The following is a 23,962-nucleotide window of genomic DNA, read 5'->3' on the forward strand; positions in this document are numbered from 1 at the left end:
CACCCCCCCCCCCCCCCCCACCTTACTAGTTTAAATTCTCCCAAGCAGTTCTAGCAAAGTTCCCTGCCAGTATATTAGTCTTCTTCCAATTTAGGTGCAATCCGTCCTTCTTGTACAGGTCACTGAGCAGCTGCTTCTCATATGAGACCTGAACCAAAGTTTTATCCTTAATCTGGAAAGGTTCCCCGGTATAGGTTGTCAGTCTAGCCGAGAGCTTACACAAACCAAGGGTTGGAAGCCAGAACAAATTTTGTTAAAGACTGGTTCTGTGATCACTGATGCAGCTGTGCCAGTATCAACTTCCATTAGACCAGATGTTTATTTTGATTGGTTCTGATTTGGATGTTGCTAAGCAATTTAACTGTTCCAAACCAGATACCAGTGGACTTTCCAGGGTGTGCACTTTCCTGGATACCGGCCTGTGAGTTCACTGACTCAGTTCAAGCCTGATGGGACTTTTGCTGCCTCGAATCTGCATTCTGGAAGCAAGGACAATGGCTTGCTGGCCCAGACTCTGAGGAAAATTTTAACCTTTTGATCAAGGCTTGACTTAGTTTTGGGGTTTTGCTGTGGGATGACTGAGAGTCCTTCTGTTCAGTATATGTCCTGAGTGGGGCTGTGCAATTACTTTCACTCAAGTGGTGTTCCTCAAGCTCAGTCAGCCTGGCAAAGGTGTCCACTTCCATAGGAATACCCTGTAACTCGTACGCTCCACTTGCTGCATTTTCTAATGACAAAGCCTGTTGTCGTGCCTATTTGAAGTCCAATTGGCCTTCAGCTCCACAGAAGCCAGAATTCTCGTCACCAAGCCATCTATTACGAACTGTGGAGAGTCCTTGCTACTGAACTAGCTCCCTCAGAGCCAGCTCTCAGAGTGAACAGGATGTCTAACATTCCTGTTTATATGTCAGCCAGGGCTCCCTGATTGGACCAGATTAACAGCCCCAATCAGGGAACTCAGATTCTATGAGGTCCACCTGGCTGACCTCATTATAATCACTACAAAGGGAAATATGTGTTTCTTGCAAGAGAAAGGGGTTGTAAGTTGGGTATTTAAGAGGAGTGATGGCAGTTTTGAAAGGAAGGGGCTACAGCTGAGAAGAAGGAACTGCTTCAGTGTCTGTTAGTACAAATTTATTTTGTATTCAGCCATGAGACGTGTGTGTCATTGGCTGGGCCAGCATTTATTACCCATTCCTAGTTGCCCCTTGAGAAGGTGGGGGTGAGCTGCCTTCTTTAACCGCTGCAGTCCTTGTGCTGTATTAGACCCTCAATGCCCTTAGGGAGGGAATTCCAGGATTTTGATCCAGCAACAGTGAAGGAATGATGATATGTTTCCAAGTTAGGGTGGTGAGTGGCTTGAAGGGAAACTTGCAAGTGGTGGTGTTCCTATGTATCTGCTGCTAATGTCCTTCTGGATGGAAGTGGGCATGGGTTTGGAAGGTGCTGTCTAAGGATCTTTGGTGACTGTCTGAATGAATGGTTGGCAGGAATATTGGGTGGATAAAAACAATGACTGCAGATGCTGGAAACCAGAGTCTAGATTAGAGTGGTGCTGGAAATTTTGGAATATTGGGTGATCAGCAATTTGGTGGGAAGGGGGTTAAAGGGAGAACAAGTGAGAGTCATAGTGAAATCAAATTGGGAAAAGATAAATAACAACTGCTATTTGTGGCAACTTGCTATATGCAATTACCTACAAAGCACTGTTTCAGTGATTCGTTGACTATGAAGAACTTCAAGGTGCCCCGAGGACTTTAAAGGTGTTTTCTAAGGAAACCCCTACTTTGACTTAACCCATACTCAGGCACTGAATCCCACAACAAACTTTCAAACAAAATATAATGACATAAAAGTGGTTCAACCTCTCATGTTGCTGGTGGTTAGCAGTCAATTCAATGTGAGAACTCCATGACTTTTACAAAATGAAAATGGAGCAGTTGGGACTGCTAGTCACATTTAGCAGTCTTCAAAACACTACCCTTTCTCCATTGGGTTATCATTGCATGAAATAAGTTTGGCATTGTCCAACAGGCAACGACTGACAACATGAAACTTCCTCAAACTTTACAACAGAAAACATTGGTGCTTCATCAAGCTTTCTGTTAAGGATGAGTAAAACAGAGAAATGCGGATGCTGGAAATCTGGAACAAAAAGATAATGTACGGAAAAAACTCAGCAGGTCGGTTAGTGTTTATGGAGAGAGAAATGAAGTTAGTGTTTTGAGTCCAGTGTGACTCTTCTTCAGAAGCCTTCTGGGTTCTGAAAAAGAGTCAGGCTGGACTTGAAACATTAACTCTGTTTCTCTCTCCACAGATGCTGCCAGACCTGCTGAGTTTCTCCAACCCTTTCTGTTCTTGTTGCTGTTGTGAAAATGGACAACATTGTTACATCAATACTCTGGGAATGGTCTTTTAAACTAATGACAGAGTCAAGGGAGTTCAACTCTGCACATGGATGTACCAGACCTAACAGTCCGTGATGTGGAGCAGAGACAGAAATTGCAGTGGAGAGCGGTTTAATATGCACCATAGCAGATCAGCTCAGCCTTCTGAATCTGAGGTGATATTCCCTTAACAGAAAGAGGATCTTGTCAACAGTTTTGACCAGGGTGTGAAATGGATAACCTCTGGGTCTTCAGCATGAACACCACTCCCCTTGATAGGTGCTAAAATGCTATTTTTACCCATGAACCCTAACCCATACATATTATTGCTAGAGTGCAATTGAATAAGTTAATAGGTAATGGGTAAAAATAGCATTTTAGCACCTATCGAGGGAAGTGGTGTTCATGCTGAAGACCCAGAGGTTATGCATTTCACACCCTGGGCAAAACTGTTGAACTGCAAAACAAATCTTTTCACTGTACCTAGGTACATGTGACAGTAATAAATCAAATCAACAGGACTTGGAAAAGTTAGTGATGTAACAGGAATACTATTCCTAAGCATGTATCCTAGAATCTCAACAGTGTGGGAACAAGCCATTTGGCCCAATAAGTCCACACCAACGCTCCGAAAAGTATCCCATTCCCCATTTCCCCTGACCAACGCACCTAGCCTACACATCTCTGAACACTATGGGCAATTTAATATTGCCAGTTCATCTAACCTGCACATCTTTGGATTGTGGGAGGAAACCCATGCAGGCACGGGGAGAATGTGCAAACTCCACACAGATAGTGGCCCTAGGGTGGATTTGAATGCGGGTCCCTGGTGCTGTGAGGCAGCAGTGCTAACCATTGAGCCACCATGCTGTATAATTAACAACCAACTCTTCCTCCCCAGGCACTGAGTGGTAGAGGAAAGATTGCATTCCTGATTAAGCATATGTAGCCTTGTCTATGGAGGGCTGTATGTGGGCAGAAAGGGCAGGCTAAATGAGAGCTACTTTTCTGAAGACAGAAAGGTGGGTCACCTGGGCTGCAGCTGTGTTAATATTAAGAATGTACAAACATATCCACTTGCCTGGCTCCAGAACAAGGCATAGTTTCAAACTGAATAATTCAAAGTGATGTTGGAAGGGGGAGTTAATAGCATCAGTGGGGTATAACTCAGTGAATAATGAACTAACAGGAATCCTGTCCAGCTTGTTTGGAAAATAATTATTCAGTGTTCCTTTACAATCTCAGATTCTATACAAATACCAGAACATGAGCTCCTAATGAATGCAGTTCATTTTCTTTGTAATGGCAATAATTTCCTTCAGAATTAAATTAATTGTTCTGAAGGACTTGACAAAACACTATTTTTCTGTCTTCAATTTTGCAAGCATTCAACTGTTTTAAACAATGATGTAAGCCATTGTTGATCTAATTTGAACACATTGCCTATGTAGTTGAGCCTTTGAGAAGTTCAATGAATAATATCTCTGTCAAGGTATTCATGAAATTCCAAATATTTTATATTTTCATGATACGGTTAATGTTTAATGCAGCAATTTATAATAGATATTGAAGAACTTTCCTAATAAGCTGCACATTTATCTACTTGGGAGGCACCAGTCAGGGACTGGAATATTTTCTTTGGTCAACCTGATCTCTAGTTAACCAATCCTGTGCTGCCATTTTCCTAGAAAATATTCAACACATCTTAATTCAGCACTGGTGTTAGGAAGAAAGATTGGTCATTCAGCCTATGGGTCTTTTTCACTGTCATTCAAGTCGACTGTGGCTCATTTACATCACAATTCTATTTCCCCAACTTTGCTGCATTTACCTTTGCAAATTATTACCTGTCCAAAAGTAAACTACTGCAGATGCTGGAAATCTGAAACAAATGCAAAAATGTGCTGGAGAAACTCAGCAGGTCTGGAAGCATTTGTGGGGAGAGAAACAGAGTTACAATTATGGGTCCAATTTTACTCTAACTTGTTCTGAAAAAGAGCCATGTTGGACTTGAAACATTAACTTTGTTTCTATCTCCAGATCTGCTGAGTTTCTCCAGCATTTTATGTGTTTGTCTCAAACATTTAATTAATGAAATTTTTCCCTCAAATTTCTTGTATTTTGCATTGGCAAGCACTGACAACACCATAAAAATCAAAAGAACTCAGTTCTAAAGAGTCACCGGACCCGAAATGTCAACTTTGATTTCTCTTCACCAGAGTTGCTGAGCTTTTCCAGCAACTTCTGGCTTTGTTACTGGCAACACAAAATGGTTTCAGTAGCACTTAAGGTTGAGGCTATTCATGCTGTCCTGCACCAACAGTAAATAGGTGGGCAAAATTCATTCTCCCAGTTTGTGGTGAGCTCTCAGGCAGTATAGAGATGGAATGGTGAACATAGAATATCAGCCATTCATTCTTCTACATTAAATAGTGTGTGTTTGTCTCAGGAGAGTGAGATGAGAATTGCAATGCTCAGTCTTGGTGGAACAGTTTGATGTTGTCATCAAATCTTAGTGTATTACTAGCTGTGTAAGGTATTGCAGTGTTGTGGTGACTATGAAACCATAGTCTAAGAGGTATCAATGCTGTCAGCAGGAAATAAACAGCACGGTTAAATTTCAGTGTTGCAAGCATTTAGGATTTTCAGTTTTGATGCAACCTCTAGTAAAAATGCAAGAACATAAAGCTAGTACAGAATGATCTTGAATAGGTCACTTACCAGATATAAATCAATATTTTGGAAAGAATAATGATGGATTTCTAGTAATTCTATCCAGCTGCCGTCTCTCGATTTTGCCTCAAGAAGTACATATGAAGTGGCCTTGTTTCTTTGTGTTGGTAACACAGCAACATTGATTTTACAGTTTCTCTTGTTTCCTTGGCACACTGCTGTTGTGCTATCACCAGCTCTTCATAAAACCACTAAAGGTTTTTAAAGTCTATTTGCAATCTCTTTATTCCCCTTTTGACAATACTTATTATGCAGCTTAGGTATTTGGATTCTGCAGGTAAGTAGGTGGTGTGTAAAATCCTTTCTTTCTCTCTGAAACTCCATGGTACGGTTCACCATTTGTTTAATTGTTCCTTGATTCCTTCCTTTTAGTTCCCTGTAATCCACATTATGCCTAAAAGATGGATCAGGTTTAACAGATGATAGGAACCAGCCAAGCCATTAGTTGGTGATGTTTCATTTTGCGCAGATGATTCTGTTTTCCTTTGTTTTCATCTTCCTTTGCCCTGCAGAGAGGTTCCCGTCAAGACCCTTGAACCAACTCCCTGAGGAAGACCCTAACTTGAATACCAGTCAAGTCTTTGATTTGAACCAGAGTCTCCACTTTGAGAGCCCAGTGTTCTAATATAGTAGATACCGCCCAACTCTGAAGAGAATCCTTCATTGAAATGTTTTATGCTATTGTTTTCTGCAGTGTTTGATGTCCCAGCACAGTCTGAAATATGAGCACAGCTGTCAACAGGAGTATTAACACAATCCCATCTACTGTTTGAGACATTCTCTTGAATTTAAGGTATTAAGGCAATCCTTCTTTTTAATTTGTATATTGCAGACAAGCGCAGTGGGATAGCTATGTAGCGTACTGTGATATGAATCAGGAAAACAGTCAAATGGACTGTTTGCTGATCTATGTTTTTCAACTTGAATGTTTAAGAATTTAATTGTATTCCAGAGGGAAGTATCTAAGAAACCAAAATGACATTTACTCTTCAAGTTGGTGACCAGATTGCTACCAATTCCCACTGTGTACTCAGTGCAATTTTCTGGACTGGATGTGAATATTTATTGAGAAGTGTATTAACTTTTCTATTCCAACCACTAACTGTATGAGGCCCACTTCCATCAATGTGAAAGATGGATGTATGGAATATGCCATTTTTCTGCATAAATTGCAGTGAGAGCCATTGTCTTGAGAACAATAAGCTATTGTTTTCTCTTTGTTCTAGTTATAGATTGGAAAGATGGAAAACGACAAAAATATGCTCGCAGTGGTCGCCCATCGAATACTCCATCTCCATATCAAGGTAAATAATTTGACTCGAGTGAAATGTTACCTCAAGTATGCAAGGAGTTGGCAGACTGTTCCTGGATTGTAAGGTCCGTCAGACAAAGAACAGTGCCAAGCAAAAGAGTTGTCCTTGAACAAACTGGGCTGGCCTCCTCATTTTTTATGGGCTGCATTGCCGTGTATGCCTTACACAGAATGTTGCAGCAGCAGTAAAAAATCTTGCTGTCAGGAGTTTTTCTTTTCCATGAGCATATTAGAATTGATCCAAAGCAAGTGTGTATATGTATTTTCTTCTGCCCTTTATGCAATTTCCAATAGTTTCAAATATATTGTCTGTAAGTTAGGAGTTCACCACTCCATTTAACAATCATTGGGTAATTTCTTTCAATAAGAGCATTGCGTATGTTGGTGATGTCATGGCCTCCTAAAGTTTTATTTTAACTTGAAGAATCAAGAGAACACTTACATTAGGGACTCTTGACAATAGGAAGTTAATTGTAATATGGTTGATCTGAGCACAGTCTGATTGAAATCAACTTTAAGTCTCTCTACTATCTACTTTCTCTTGTGTACCTCTTGTTCTCTCCTTTCTCTCAGTCTCTCTTTCTCTCTGTCTCTCTTTTTGTCTTTCTCTCTCGCTTTCTTGCTGTCCTTCTGAAATGATTTCACAGAGGCCCGTGACGTGTTAGCAAGTCGTCCTTTATTTAAAAGTGGAGAGTCCTTGACATTGATCCAGCTCTCAGAGTGAACAGAACCTCTGACACTCCTGTTTTTATCTGTCAACCAGGGCTCCCTGACTGTACCAGGTTAACAGCCCCAGTCAGGAAACTCATATTCTATGAGGTCTATCTGGCTGACCTCGTCACACTCACTACGTTCCTCCCCCTCTCAGTCCAAGGACATAGGCCGGTTCTTTTTTCTGTAGCTCTTCATGGGGCATTTTAGCACCTGCCTCTGATACGGGCGGCCTATAACACACAGTAGTTCATCTTTAGAGCCCAGAGTGTCTCGGAAAAAATTCATTCTCCGCCATGTCCATCTCAGATTCCAAGGGATCCTCAACACTTGATGGAGAGGGAGAGCCATGGGTTCTGGACCAGTTGGAAAGGCTGTCGAGGAGCTGGGCATGGTTTGCTCCTGCCCCGTTTGTGAGTTTGAAACTTTCATATGGTCCACATGCTTGTTCAGGACCATCGCACCTACCCAAACTTTGTACATCACCGGACCTGACCTCACACGACCATACTTCATACCCATGCAGCACCATTCCCATGGCTGTTACACCAGCTTGGTCCCCTGAAGTAAACCAATTGTCTCGCTTAGCGGAATGTTGTGTCTGTATTTGATGCTCCTGCTGCTGTTTCACCCTCCCCTCAGGTCTGGGAAGATCAGATTTAACCTGGTGCCGAGTCTTCTCCCCATTAGCAACTCTGCTAGAGCTAACCCTGTAGTTGCATGAAGGATGGTCCAATAATCAAATAGGAACTGAGGCAGTTTGGTATTGGGTGAAGCTGTATACAGCTTCTTTAAGCCTGCCTTTCAAGTTTGGACTGCCAGACCGTTGGATGATGGATGGTATGAATCTATCCTTGTATGACAAATACCATTTGATGTCAGGAGATACTCAAATTCCCTGATGGTTAAAAATGATCTGTGATCACTGAGCCCATGAAAGAACCTGTGCAGTGCTGGAAAAGTAAAGCAGGGCAGGCAGCATCCGAGGAGCAGGAGAGTTGACGTTTCAGGCAAAAGCCCTTCATCAGGAATGAATGATCTCCATCATCTGGACTCCTCACTTTTGCCATGAAAGGACCTGCAGCGTCAACATGTAACCAAGTCCAGGGTTTACCTTGCCATTCCTTGTTGGCACTCTGGGCATTTCCTCACCAACACAGCTATGTCTGCATCCAGTCCTGACCATCGGACATGACTTTTTGCCAACATCTTCATTTTGGACTCCCCTGGATGACCCTGGTGGAGTTCAGCCAGTACCTAGTGGTGACCTTTGCTCGGGACAGTCACTCTTGTTTCCCATATTAATATGCTGCTTCTACTGTGATCTGATCTCTCCGGGTCCAAAAAGGTTTCATTTTTCATTGTGATGGCCCTTTGGTTCCAAGCTGCTTCAGTTTAGCCAGAACTGGATCTTTCTGCATCCAAAGTCTGATATTGTCAGCTGTGACTGGAAGTGTGTCCAGAAAATTGAAAACTATTCTGGACTGTTCCAGTGGTGATACCACTGGTGGTGTATCTCCCAACAGGAGGTGGCTCAATGCATCTGCATTTGCTACTTGGCCTCCCAGATGGTGTTCCAACTTTGAATTATATCCATTTAGTATTAGAGCCCACCACTGAATGTGGCCTGAAGTTATGGGCCTCACAGCCTTGACTTCGTTTAGTAGATCCAGCAGGTGTTTGTGGTCTGTTAGCTTTACAAATTCACATCCGTAAAGGTATTGGTGATACTTGCTGATGCCAAAGATGACCGCCAAATCTTTCTTCGCTATATGAGTGTATTTTCGCTCTGCATGAGCCAAAGTCCTAGATGCTGACGCTATTGGGTGTTCCTCTGCATTGGGCCACCCATGACCTAATACTACCCTGATGCCATACGGGGAGGCACCACATCTCAATACCAGATCTCACTTGAGATCATAGTGTGCTGACCTCATTACAATCACTTTCTCTGTCTCCTTCTTCTTTTCGTCTTCTCCCTTTCTATTTAACATTCCCATACCTGCATATTTTCTTGATGTTTTTTTCCTCTTTCGATCTGTGATTCACTTCAGAGCCGTCAACAGCTCCCAGTAGAGGTATGGATGTACCAGCTCCATGGCATACAATGATTGCTAATGCCTGCACTCCATGATAGCTGATTTCAGCTGATCTCTGCAGCAATTTCACTCAAATAAGGTCATTGTTTCTGGAGCTCTTTGAGGGAGCTGTGCATCACCTCTGTTTGCTTTCGAACAGAACAGTACTGGGACATGCGGAGACTTGAATACTTTATGGGAGAGTATTTCGTTGGAGAGAGACATTAGCAAAGTTGAAATATCATTGTACTGGGGAAACCGGAGGGCCAAGCTAAGAATGCATCCCAGCGCAGCCACTGGTGAAATTTAAATTCATTTGATATAATCTGGAACTGAATTCTGGTCTCTGTTTTTCAAAAAAAAAGTTTGGGTGGCTCAGTGGTTCGCGCTGCTGCCTCACAGCACGAGGAGCCCAAGTTCGATTCCACTCGCGGGTGACTATCTGTGTGGAGTTTGCACATTCTCCTCGTGTCTGCATGGGTTTCCTCCCACGTTCCAAAGATGTGCAGGTTAGGGTGGATTAGCCATGGGGAACTGCCCATAGTGTCCAGGGAGGTGCAGGCTAGATCGGTTAGCCATGGGAAATGCAGTGATGCTGTGGTCTGGGTGGGATGCTGCTCAGTGGTTACGTGCAAACCCCTCTGGGCTGAATGGCTTCTATCTGCACCATAGGGATTCTAAGAAAAATTAATATTATTATATCATCATTTATAGCCTTTAGGCAAGGAAGTCTGCCATGCTTTCCTCATCTGGCCTACATGTGACTCCAGTCCAACAATAATGTAGTTAACTCTTAACTGCCCTCTGAAATGGCCTAGCAAGCTACTCAATTCAAGGACAGTTAGGGATGGACAACAAAAGCCACCCTTGCCAGTTGTACCAATAAAACAATGAAAAATCAGCACTTTGCCTTTGGGGCTATTGAATAAGATTTCTTAACTTCTTACTAAAACGTAGGTCTTACTATAACCTTCCATCACAGCTGTTCAATGCCATTAGTTTTAATGAATCATTAAAAGTGTATTAGAACGTCACATATCAGCATCTCTGTAGCTGTAATTATTTTGCCTGCTAGAGATTTACTAGAAAGAATTTGATTTACTTAAGTAGCGTGCTGAGTGGTGACAATAATTGTCTATTTGCTAAAGGTGATAAGAATGAAGAAAAATTTGCTTTTGGTCTTGAGTTCAGTAGTTCTTTAAAATTTAGCTTGATTCCAACAATTGAAATATTAAGTCCATCTCATCTTGTAGATATTGTCCCTTGAATTATCATATGAAACCTAGATAATGTCGACCTCCCAAGCCATAACAATACATTTCTATTCGGCCTTTATGAGTTAAGGAATTCAGCTAAATCTTTTATATCGGAAGAGCTATAAATCAGACATGTGAGGCAAAAGGTCATGTTGGCTCTGTCAAGCTAATTGTGTGCTGAATTGCAGGAGTAACACCAACATTTGGTCTTTTAAACAAACATATGAACAAGTGCTGAATCAATTTGAACAGCAATGTCAGTGCCCTTGTGCCAGCTGAACATTGATTCATCAGAAAACTAATTCATGTGTTTGAATTTTCCTTTTTAAAAATTGAAACACTTTATGAGGCAGGAGTGAAATTGACAGTGGACCATGATGGAACATTTAGCTCTGAGGTTAAATGCACAGTGTGGCTGATTAAACCTTTTATGATTCTTTAGATTCCACATGCCATGCCATTAATTTATTTTGTGCTCACATTTAAGTTTCATGTGCAATATTACTGTCAAGTCATGTTATTAATGTGATGGCTTTTCTGTTTGAAGTGTTCGCAGGCCAACAGTGTATTTTTTTCTTCTCGAGGTTCTGTTTTATTCTTAAAGCTCTGGGGAGTTGGAAATGTTTAATTTTTTTATCATTACCTCAGTTCTGTTTGCTTTCACTGACTGCTCCTTCCTCTGCCGTGATTTAAAAAGCTCTTAAAATGGCACCTTGGAACACTTTGTCTCCAGTTGTCCCAACCCCAGTAACAAGATCCTTACTTCTGTTCTTTTATGTTTGATGAATGCTGGGTTTTTGATGCCCTGTTCTCTCTCTATCCTTGACGAATGAACCAGTGTAACAGGGAAGTGCAGAACGTTCTGTTCACCAGAAAGTGCCTGTGTTTTGAAACATCACCCTACATTAGGAAGCAGAATTTCTTCCATTCCTGCAAAGTACCACAGGGATGTGAGCAGCAGTTCATGGCTGCCGTTGTATGAGGCAGAAAATGAATAACTTCAACAACACAAGGGCACTAGCACTGCTGCCTCACTGCGCCAGGGACCTGGGTTTGATTCCACCCGGGTCTGTGGGGTGTTTGCACGTTCTCCCCGTGTCTGCATGGGTTCCTCCGGGTGCTCCGGTTTCCTCCCACAGTCCAAAGATGAGTGGGTTAGTATCCAGGGATGTGCAGGTGGTTTAGCCATGAGAAATGCAGGGTGATGGGGAAAAGGTGGGGGAGAGGGTCTTAGTCGGATGCTGTTTGGAGGGTTGCTTGGACCCGATGGGCCAAATGGCCTGTTAACACACTGTGTAGGGATTTTATGAACAACAGGTTAGATTTCTGGAGAGAGAAATTGGTGAGAGTTTACGGACATGATGTGTTTAGTCTGTTTGAGACTCTGCAGATGCTGCCAGACATCTGAGTAGTTCCAACATTTTCTGTTCCTGTTCTTATGTTTGAAGACTTTTCATTTATAAAATGAAATATTCCAAGGCACTTCACAGAAGTCCTGCAAAACAAAATGTGAGACTGAGCTGCAGAAGCAGAGATTAGAAGAAGTGACCAAAATCTTGATCAAAAGTGTTGGTTTGAAGCGTCTTTAGTGGCAAGCAAGACCAAGAGTATTCAAAGCTTAGGGCCTTGACAACAGAAGGATCAATGTCAATGGTGGAACAATTATTATGAGTTTCACAGGAAGTCAGAATTAGATGCGTGTCAGTATCAGAGGGTGGGAGAGCTGGAGGAGTTTACAGAAATGGGGACTTGAAAACACACGTGTGAGAATCTTCACATCATGGTCTTTGTTCGTCCAGGAATCAGTGCGGGTCAGTGAGCACACTTTTGAAAACATTATTTAATATTTGTTTTTCTGTGTATTGACCCTGTAGTGGGTACTTTGCTGGCAGTTGGTACACCAATTTGAAGTCAATATTTTGGTGTCAAACTTTCAAGATTCAAACCTGCATTTAAAACAAAAAGGCAATCATGGCCCTCCTTTGTCTATAATTCTGACCTTGATGTTACACCTATCATTCTTTTCAACTTGCCACTTACTCCCTGTCAGCATGAACTTATGGAAGCAGTGAGGGAATAGGCAAATGAAACAGAGAAACAATTTAGATTTGGCAAAATGAATGCCATGATTTTCTTTCTTTATTAACTTGACATGCCATCTTTGACTATAGTAATTCTCATAGGATGGCATAGTGGAATTATCGCTGGACCGATTATCCAGGTAAGGACCCGCGTTCAAATCTCACCATGGCAGATGAATTTGAATTCAATAAAAAACTGAAATTAAAAGTCTAAGGACAATCATGAAACCATTGTTGCTTGTTGTAAAAGTAATGTTCACTAATGTGATTTAGGGAAGGAAACTGCCATCTTTACCTGGTCTGGGCGAAATGTGACTCCAGACCCACAACAATGGGGTTGACTCATAACTGCCCTCTGGGATGGGTGATGATGCTAGCCTAGCTAGCAATGCACTCATCCTGTGACTGAATAAAAAAACCTTAATTTGAAGATATTAGGTGATTTGCTTTGCTGGATGCAAACATTTTTCATGCATGAACTGGGGTATTTAAAATGGCATTTATTTACTCTGAAACTGACCTCATAGCTGGGTGCATTGTTGCATTTGAGACCACTGTGGAACAGTAGTACCTCTTTGAAAGTTTATGTCAGTCTCTCTAACCCTGTCTCTCTAATGAAATGATCTTATAATTGGAAGGAGATGGAGTGATGCTGAATTACTCCCATACCCTATAAGTAACTGCAGATCTAATTTCAGTGGAGTGTAGAGCCTTTCATCTAGTTTAGACAGTCAGAATTTTTTTGAATTTGACACTAAATTGTCCAAATAATATGAAGTTGGAATTGAAATTTCGTTATTGGATTGGACAGTTTTGTGGATCAGTACTGGAAGTCTCATCTAAAGTCGGCAGAGGCAATTGTATTTTTTGAAGCCTGAATTAATTCAGATTTAACTAAATGGTTTTAATTCTTAATTTGGTTTGGAGTTGACAACCAATTTATTTGGACCAAGACTACTTTCAATTTGATTGTTCTAACAGTTCATTGTGAATCTTTCCTTTTTCACACGGGCTAGCACAAAATATAGGAACAGAAGTAGGCCATTCGGCCCTTTCAATCTACTCACAGTGGATGCACGTCTGTGATAACCAGGTCCAATCCAGTTCCTGTCACCATGGTTTAGGAACAGTTTCAGTGTCATTGAAAGGTTGCAGAACATTCTCTCAGAATGGTTTGAGGGTTGAGGGCATTGGCTCCAACAGTTAGAATGGTGGAGCTGGAGTTATTCCCAAGAGCAAAGATCATTTTGGGAGATTTATTAGAACTGTACAAGAAAGTGGCAGATTTAGATAAAGAAGACAAGGGAAAGCTATTCCCATTTGGGGACAATATAAGGACTAGCAGAACAGATTTAATTTTGTGAAAGATGTGCGGGGGAATGTCTAGAAAGCTATTTTAATGGCACAAATGGTAGTGCCCTGGAACTTGCTGGACATGAGTGTGGTGGAAGTGGAGATAATTGATGAATTGATACAGTTGATGGTTGGTAAATCCCTGGGCGTCATAATTTATATCCCAGAGTACTTAAGGAAGTGGCCCTAGAAATAATGGATGCATTGGTGATCATCTTCCAAGTTTCTTTACACTCTGGAGAGCAGCTAATGTAACTTCACTATTTAAAACAGAAGATAGAGAAAAATTAGGGAATTAAAGACCAGTGAGTCTGACATAGGTGGTGTGGAAGATGCTAGAGTCCGTTATCTTCTAGGTTTCTGTTTCATAAGGATACTGATGAATGTTCAAAAATCTGGGTTTGATTCCCAGCCTGACAGATGAGACCATAAGACATAGGAGCAGAAGTTAGGCCATTCGGTCCTTCCGGTCTGTTCTGCCATTCAGTCATGCCTGATAGGCTTATCAATCCCATTTTGCTGCTTTCTCCCCATAACCTTTGATCCCCTCGGCAATCAAGAACTTATCTCTGTTTTAAATATACTCAATGACCTGGCCTCCACAGCCTCCTATGGCAATGAATTCCACAGCTACACTACTTTCTGGCTAAAGAAGTTTCTCCTTATCCCTGTTCTAAAAAGTCTTCCCTTTACTCCAAGGCTGTGCTTAGATGATGAAACTTGAATTCAATGAAAATCTGTACTTTCAAAATAAGTAAACAAAAGTAAGCCTAATGGCTCCTGTGTAATCACCGACTGCTATTGAATCTTATCTAGTTCACTAATGACCTTCAGAGAAAGCAATCACTCATCCTTACCCAAACTGGCCTACATGTGACTCCAGACCCACAGTGATGTGGTTGAATCTTAACTGCCTTCTGGGCAATTACGCATGGATAATAAATGCTGGCCTGAATGTTATTTTTAAAAAGCGGCCCATGATTGATTAAAAATAGTTGAAAATCTGAAGTAAGGACTTTTGTTCATAAATTCACAATGAGTTTATTTCCTTGCATGAATTTATTTGCCTGGGATTAATGGTTTGGCTCACACACAAGTCTGCTTTGACCGAGTTAGAATTATAGAATCATACAGAACAGAAAAGGCCCTTTGACCCATCGATTCTGTACCTCCAAAAATACTCTACTACCTACACTGTCCCACTTTGCAGTTTACAGCCTTGAATGTTTTGACATTTTAAATGCTCATCCAAGTATTTTTTAAAAAGGTTGAAAGGTTCCCTGCCTCAGCTATCTACCCACCCTACTTCATTCCCTCAGTCCATTGCAGACCCCCACCACTCTCTGGGTAAAAGCCATTTCCTCAAACCCTCACTAAACCTCCTGCCTTTCAATTTAAAATTATGCCCCTTTGTTATTGACCCTTCTATTTGACTAAGGGGAACAATTGCTTTCTATCCATCCTGTCTATGGCCCTCAATCTTCTATACCTCTATCAGGACTCCCCCCCCCCCCCTCAACCTTCTCTGTTCCAAAGAAAACAACCTGAGCTTATCCAGTCTCTCTCCATCATTGAAATGCTCCATCCCAGGCAATATCCAACAATCAAAGGAAGCCTTGGTTTCTGACTTAGTGGTTTCAAAAAAAAGATGGCCAATTATCTGGGCCCAAGTTTTGGGAGGTAGCACTTGTATAAGCTGGATAAAGCTGCACCTGAGCAGACCTGGATCTGAGTTTCTTGCAGGGACTGTAACTCATTCTGTTTGGGAGGGTTTAAACAGACGCAGAGATGTAGGCATCTGTGAGAATAATAAAGAGTAACATTGGGCTGTGCGAAATACTGGGAAGAGCAGCACAGTGGCTCTGTGGTTGGCACTGCTGCCTCACAGCACCAGGGACCCAGATTCGATTCCACCCTCGGGTGACAATTGTCCTGTGTCTGTGTGGGTTTCCTCTGAGTGCTCTGGTTTCCTCCCACAGTCAAAAGATGTGCAGATATAGGTAGATTGGCCATGCTAAATTGTCCCATAGTGTCCAGGAATGTGTAGGCTAGTTGGGGTTAGCCGTGGCAAATGCAGAGTTACAGGGTAGGGGGAGTGGGTCTGGGATTCTCTTTGGTTGGTCAGTGTGGACTCGATGGGCTGAATGGCCTGTTTCCACAACTTAGGAATTTTATGATTCTGTGGTCGATGACACTAAAATATAACAGCGTAAGGTAACAGGTGCAGACAGGAAAAACCCAGAAAGTAACGGGCCATATTTCATGGATGTGATTGCATAGAGTATAGTTAATGTGATTGGTGAATTACAGGTACAGATTACCATCTTGGATTTTGATATATGGTACTAATAGATAACTGTCTTAAGGCAACTCAATAAAATGCAGCACATGATTCTCACATTCCAAAACTTTCTTGGTATTTCTGTTCTGGCAAACCAACTTCTGTTTCAGTTTATAGTCACAGTTAAAATGATTGTTTCAATAGAAATAATGTACAGGGTCATGGGGCAGAGGCTGGAGAATGGCACAGAGGCAGCATATTTAGAACCAGGGCGGGTGTGATGGACTGAATGACCTCATTCTGCCCCTAATGATTCTGACTAGCGAGTGAGATTGCAGGGTGCTGGGATGCATTAACCCCACAACTATGTTCCTATTCTGCTTCCATGTAGCAGTATGATTTTTTTTTAATTGGGCTAGTTTATTTTCATTCCCAATAGGCACGAAATCAAAAGGAGTATGCAGTCTGTTTACCTTCAATTTAAGCTGAAGTCATGCTTACACTGAGATTAAGTTCCAATCATGGCGATGGTGGCCACTTGTTTTCGTTTGGTTTTTAGAACTATTCATAATCCTGAAGATTAAGTGTCCACACTATGAGGAAGTTTACTGTAAGGAAGAAAGGACTCTGCTCCCATGTGAGGTTTGATTTTAATCTTTAAAAATGTTATTCATGTCAAGAGTAATGCCATTGTGTTCTTTGATTATTCAAATTGATTATTATGGTGATTATTTAGAAGAGATTGTAAGGACCTGTCTGTAATAGAAAAGCTGGTTTATTAATTGCGAGACCCTGTCGGTGGTTCTGTCTCATTGCTCTAAGTGAATTGATATCTGAGAGGGAACATTTAAGCTAAAATGTGAAATTGCTTTTGTCAGCGTTCTGGCAGGTTTCTGAAAGATCAAATCTCTGTCCATAATTTTCTTCTGAAAAGTAGACCCACTTAAACTACATAAACGCTACTTCTTAGAGTAGGCTTTTTGCTTGTGCAGCTTGCTACTAAGTAAGGAGATTTACTGCCGAGACAGGTTGCCATGCTGGTCATTTTTCTTTAAGGCTACTCATATGGGGAACATTTATTTTCATGTTCTCTTAATGCTATGTAAAATTGAACAGTTGGTAAATGTGTAGGTCATTTTTGAAAATTAATGACTGCTGGAGACAGTGAGAGCTATTGTGTTCTAGCAGGGTGTTTGCTGGGGATGGTTTAGACTAGCTTACTTGTGAGTGGGAAGGGCCCAAAAGAGAATAGTAGGAACTAATGCCAGGGTGCCTGCAATGATTAAAGAGGCAAATAGCTCTGAAATACATCGTAAGGTAGTAATTGACGTCAGGGTAAGAGAGAAAGTAATGATGTCTAAATCTGGTTAGACTGTGTGTGCAAAACGTCAGGTCACATGACCCCAGGTGGTAGTCCAACAGGTTTATTTGAAATCACAAGCTTTCAGAGCACTGCTCCTTCATCAAGTGACAAGCCAGTGCAAACAATGGACCAAATGGCTACCTTCTGCATCATATTGCTCTAATTTTTCCAAATACTACTCAACATATTCCAGCTTCTAATTCCAGCTAGTGTTAATAATCAAATTAGTTAATTTGATTAGTTAATAATCAAATTAGTGTTACATTTTGAGGATGTAACACTGAAGATGGACGAGGGAGATCCAGTAGATATAGTGTACCTGGACTTTGAGAAAGCTTTTGATAAAGTCCCACATAGGAGGTTAGTGAGCAAAATTAGGGCGCATGGTATTGGGGGAAAAGTACTAACTTAGATTGAAAGTTGGTTTGCTGATAGGAAACAAAGAGTAGTGATAAATGGCTCCATTTCGGAATGCAGGCAGTGACCAGTGGGGTACCGCAGGGATTAGTACTGGGACCGCAGCTTTTTACAATATATGTTAATGATATGGAAGATGGTATTAGTAATAACATTATCAAATTTGCTGATGATACTAAGCTGGGTGGCAGGGTGAAATGTGATGAGGATGTTAGGAGATTACAGGGTGACCTGGACAAGTTAGGTGAGTGGTCAGATGCATGACAGATGCAGTCTGATGTGGATAAATGTATGGTTATCCACTTTGGTGGCAAGAACAGGGAGGCAGATTACTACCTAAATGGAATCAATGAGGTAAAGGGGCAGTACAGAGAGATCTGGGTGTTCTTGTACACCAGTCAATGAAGATAGGCATGCAGGTACAGCAGGTAGTGAAGAAGGCTAATAGCATGCTGGCCTTCATAACAAGAGGGATTGAGTATAGAAGCAAAGAGGTTCTTCTGCAGCTGTACAGGGCCCTGGTGAGACCACACCTGGAGTACTGTGTGCAGTTCTGGTCTCCAAATTTGAGGAAACACATTCTGGCTATTGAGGGAGTACAGCGTAGGTTCACGAGGTCAATTTCTGGAATGGCGGAATTACCTTACACTGAAAGACTGGAGCGACTGGGCTTGTATACCCTTGAGTGTAGAAGACTGAGAGGGGATCTGATTGAGATATATAAGATTATTAAAGGATTGGACACTCTGGAAGCAGGAAACATGTTTCTGCTGATGGATGAGTGCCGAACCAGAGGACAGTGCTTAAAAATATGGGGTAGACCATTTAGGACAGAGATGAGGAGAATCTTCTTCACCCAGAGAGTGGTGGCTGTGTGGAATAGTCTGCCCCAGAGGGCAGTGGAGGTCCAGTCTCTGGATTCATTTAAGAAAGAGATGGATAGTGCTCTCAAGGATAGTGGAATCAAGTGTTATGGAGATAAGGCAGGACCAGGATACTGATTAAGGATGATCAGCCATGATCATATTGAATGGTGGTGCAGGCTCGAAGGACAGAATGGCCTACTCCTGCACCTATTGTCTATTGTCTATTGTCAGTGGGCTATATGATCCATGCTTCAGTTCTGCTGCTTTTGACCATAATGTTTTTAAGAGCTATAATGAACATTGGACATTGTTTATCTTACACAAGACTGCTGTGTTTTGGAAGTGAACGATCATGACTAACAGCAACCAACTAACTGGCTAGTCTTTCAAAAGTGCAAATAAATTGATACAGCTGAATATATGTTTTTCTTCAGAGTAATGGGCTAACTTGAACTTAATTTACCATTCTTAAGTTATAATTCAGTTTGTAGGGTTCAACTAGTGAGATTGGCCCCCTGCCGAGTTTTATAATGTGCTAACTACTTAGAACCTGTTTGTCTCAGTTTTTCCTTTGATTGAGCCTGGAGCTCTGCATCGATCTATAAGAGGGAGGCGTTTGTGATTCTGATCTAATGAGGTTTGTCAAGTCACATGGGACTAGTGAAGACACTGGATCCTGATGTTGTCTAAGAATCCTCAGTGCACTCCACTAGGGCATTGGTGGTGCTATGGTAGTATCCCTGCCTCTGGACGGAGAGTCCTGGGTTCAATTCCTACCTTCTCCAGAGGTATATAATAACATTTCTGAACAGGTTAACCAGGAGAATATCTACAAGGGGCTGTAGGTCAGTGCACTCCATTGAAGACAGCTGGTTGGCTTAATCCAGTGTTTTGTAACTGGATCATTTGAATTTTTGGTCTTTTCATTGTCCTCAAATTTACATTGATTTATCAAAAATATTCTCCAGTATTCAAAGTAACCAGTGTTATCGTGAATGTATTATGGAGTAGACCAAACACCCTCAATATATTAAGACAACTTAGAAAAGGTTCGGGTCTATCTTAAAGTGTAACTCATTGCATCCCAAATGCAATTTGATTGGTCAAACTACTTGACTTCAAGCAAAACACTTTTTAGACAAGTTAAATACGGATAAAATAAAAACAAAACTGGCTTAACTGTAACTGTATTGAAATGTTTTAATGAAATAATGTAGTAAATACTAATTAACTGTTCTATTATAGTAACATCCCATGAACACCCTTGGCAAATGCAAATTAAGCCTCACATGCAATTCTAGCAGCAGGAAGAGAACCCCAACTTCTAGCTGCAACAGAGAGGGGAATAACAGCTTCCACATCCAGCTCAAGACCCCAGTAACTGTTGAAAGCTAACAAAATCCTGGTTCTGTGGGAGCTTGACCGCACCCATTCGGGCTGCTTCTATTGTTTCAACTTTTAAAAACCCCAGGCCTCACATTGTTTATTTTAATAGCCTTGAGCAGATCACTCAGCACCTGTCTCAATCTTAATTGAAAAATCCAGGACAAAATATACCTGTTAAAGCCATAGCATTATCACGGTATTACTTAGTATGAAACAAACAAATTTTAGCTAGTTTCGAAAGATAAAGAGATATGTGAAGGATACTGAGGAATTTTGCACTTCAGCTGTGTCAAATATTGTGACTTGCCAATTGTCTGATCATTGCAAATTATCCTTCTTCACCTCAAAGTCATAAAGTTAGATTGATTAACACTACGTACTGGAGGAATAGTTTAGTTGGTATCAGCACCTTAAGGCACATTTCCATTGGTGCCAGCAATGACGGTATACAGATGCTTTCATGTAGTTTTTTGTCAATGAATTTGTCAGTGATCTCAACAGTCACTCACACTGAATCAGAATTAGTTTGTCACCACATCTGTGAACTTGGGTGCCCTATTTTCACTGCCAACACAGTGGATGTCTTGATAATATTCCCAGATCAGAAATACAGTCGGATCTGAATGGAGCAACAACAAAACCTCTGCCAGTCTGCTTGTCCTGCTGAATTGGACACCTTTACACTTATATTGCACCTTCCATGCATTTGACTACTCTCTCAGCTTGTCTAAATCACACTGGATCTTTTTTTACATTCTCTTTACAATTCCACCTACTTCTTTTGTGTCGCTATGGAAATATTGCATTTGATTTCCTCAACCAAATTGATCTATATTGTGAATAGCTGGGGCCCAAGTGCTGGTCTTTGTGATACCCCATTCATCATTAAATTCTACTTTGAAAATAACGCATTTATTTCAGCTGTTTCCTGTTTGCTACCTAATTCTTATTCCATGCAACAATATCCCAACCAGTCCAATGTGCCTTGGCTTTTCACATTAAACTCTTGTGTGGGACCTAATTCAAAACTTTATGAAAATCCAAATGCACCTCACCCACTTGTTCCCCATCCTCTATTTTGCTACTTACATCCTATCAAAAAAATCCAGTAGGTTTGTCAAACACAATTTCCTTTCCAAATCCATGCTGACACTGTACAGTCCTGTTTTGGAGATGCTGGTGTTGGACTGGGGTATACAAAGTTAAAAAGCAGTGCTTCGATAACTGGTGTGCTTCCAATTAAACCTATTGGACTATAACCTGGTGTTGTGTGATTTCTAATGCTGTACAGTCCTGTTGGCATTTTCTAAATGTGCAGTTGTCACATTCTTTATAGTAGGCTTGAGCACTTTCACTGTATTCTGAAGAAGAGCTCATGCCCGAAACGTCGATTCTCCTGTTCCTTGGATGCTGCCTGACTTGCTGCACTTTTCCAGCAACACATTTTCAGCTCTGATCTCCAGCATTTGCAGCCCTCACTTTCTCCTTGAGCACTTTCACTCCAATGATGTTAGGCTAACTGGTCTTTGGAAATCATTTTCTCCCTCACTGTTGTTTAGCCTCACAAAATTATAATTTCCTCCCTTTTATTCACTCCTCTTTTAAAAAGGAACTTCTTTGGCGGTTATTGTGTTAGGTTTGAAATAGCTCTAAGGCGCATGGGGTATGATTTTTGGATTTTTTCCTATGGAACTATCTCAATTACATAAACGTTGAAGTGGAACACCTGAATTTGTCATGTAAAAATTCCATTGCAGCTTTTGGCGCTCAGTTTGATTAACATGCCTGATTTATTAGCGTGGGTGTGTCCTGAACAAAAGGAGTCTTGCAGTGGTAGTATCCCTACCTCAGAGTCAGAAGGAATGTGTTAAGGTCTCACCTGAGTATGTGATGGTCATGGAAATGTGGCAAATCCAAACCTGTTTTACGGTCCTGTCTCTCAGTGATAGCATACCGAGCTCTGTGTCAGAAGGAGTCATGTTCTAGTCCCCCTGGTCCCAGAGATGTGTAACAGCATGTGTGAAAAGAGTATTTAAAGTAAATGTTTGCAAGTGTAGATTTCTAATTGCTTTTATAAAAAGAATCCATTCAATGTTGTTTTTAATTGCTTTGAACATCTGACAGCAAGGACTGGTGGCTGAAAAAAGACAAGAAAATGTGGCAATATCTACAATAAGAAAAGAATGTTCGCAGCACATTGCTGCCTGGTCAAATATCAGTGGAGAGAAAATTCATTTCTGTAGCATGAGCTTGTAGTTTATGTTCTGAATAATTGGTCTGCTGTGATTTTCCATCATTTTCTGATGTGTAGATCCCCAGTAATCTTTTATTATGCCAATTATATATCTAACAAATGATGTTTTATTGTGAATTAATGCAATTCTGTCTTCAGTACAGTAAAGGTAGCTCCTTAATGTATCCAACTGCATGTGGTGCAAAGCTATAATTTAGATATGTTGAGGGTAATTACTATCATTGGATTTTTGCACATTGTCATTGCCATGGATTTTATTTTGTTGACACTGATATTTATCTGTAGGGTTGCTGTTAGAAATTCAAATGTGCTTGCTCTTTCTCTCTCCTTGAATTGTGGCTTTATTGCTCAACCATGTGCAGTCCAGCCAATAGCTTAATAAAGCAGCCTTTTAGAAAACATGTGCAGGAATAGATTCCTGTTTTTGACGTGGAGAAATTATAAGAGTGTTTCCAAGCAAACATTTTTCCGACATCCTTCTGCATCACATCAGGTTTCCAATCTGCACAGAGTCACAGAATTGTTCAACACAGAAACAGACCCTTCGGTCCAACTCGTCCATGCCGACCAGCTTTCCTAACCTGATCTAGTCCTATTTGCCAGCATATGGCCCATATCCCTCTGAACCCTACCTATTCATGTACCCATCCAGATGTGTTTTAAATGACGTAATTGTACCAACCTCCACCACTTCCTCTGGCAGCTTGTAATCCTGACAACATCTGAACCCTTTTAATTTTAACAACATCTTTCCTGTAGCAGGGAGACCAGAATTGAATATATCTTTGCAAAGTGTAGGTTTCTCAGCAGCTCTGGAACAGCTGGTGTTATTGGGATTGGAAGAAGATATACAGAGGCATTTGCAGAAATGATCCTTATGCAATGGTAACAATAACGTGTTAATGACTTCTAGAAAACACAAACTTCAATATTTCGATCTTACCTGTTCCAGGAATTCAGCTCACCTGGCATGATTATGTAGAAGCACGTTTAATCCTAATGTTGCCCAATGCCCATACATGGACAGCAAGGTGTCTCAGCGGTTAGCACTGCTGCCTGACAGCACTAGGGACCTGGGTTCCATTTCACCGTCCAGCATCTGTCTATGTGGTTTTTGCACATTCTGCATGATATTGCATGGGTCTACATGGGTTTCCACTGGGTGCTCCAGTTTACCCCCACAGTCCAAAAATGGCCATGCTAAATGGTCCAGCGTGTCCAGGGATATGCAGCCTAGGTGGGTTAGCCATGGAAAGAATAGGCCGACAGGGGTGGGGCTGCACGATGCTTGAATTGGTGCAGACTCGATGGATTGAATGGCTTCTTTTCACAGAAAATGAAGGGTCACTGGACCTGAAATGATAACTCTGTCTTCTGTTCACAGATGCTGCCAGATAAGCTGAGTTTCTCCAGCATTTTCTGATCTTTGTTTCTGATTTCCAGCATCTGCAGTTCTTGGTTTTTCTTTTATTTGGTATTTGAAT

General features: G+C 41.3%; 1 protein-coding gene across 5 annotated transcripts in view; it reads left to right on the forward strand.

Moving 5' to 3' along the window:
* LOC122563483 (polycomb protein SCMH1-like) overlaps nucleotides 1–23,962 on the forward strand; it is a 188,539-nt gene that overhangs the window by 19,612 nt on the left and 144,965 nt on the right. For 4 of the 5 annotated variants that reach the window (XM_043717254.1, XM_043717253.1, XM_043717257.1 and 1 more), the window contains one exon: nucleotides 6,347–6,424. In XM_043717254.1, the coding sequence (XP_043573189.1) occupies nucleotides 6,347–6,424 (78 nt within the window). Of the gene's footprint in view, nucleotides 1–5,814; nucleotides 5,914–6,346; nucleotides 6,425–23,962 lie in introns of all 5 variants that reach the window. The other variant, XM_043717256.1, reaches the window with a different exon arrangement.

This window comes from Chiloscyllium plagiosum, chromosome 27 (assembly GCF_004010195.1).
Source record: "Chiloscyllium plagiosum isolate BGI_BamShark_2017 chromosome 27, ASM401019v2, whole genome shotgun sequence".
Lineage (NCBI taxonomy): Eukaryota > Metazoa > Chordata > Chondrichthyes > Orectolobiformes > Hemiscylliidae > Chiloscyllium > Chiloscyllium plagiosum.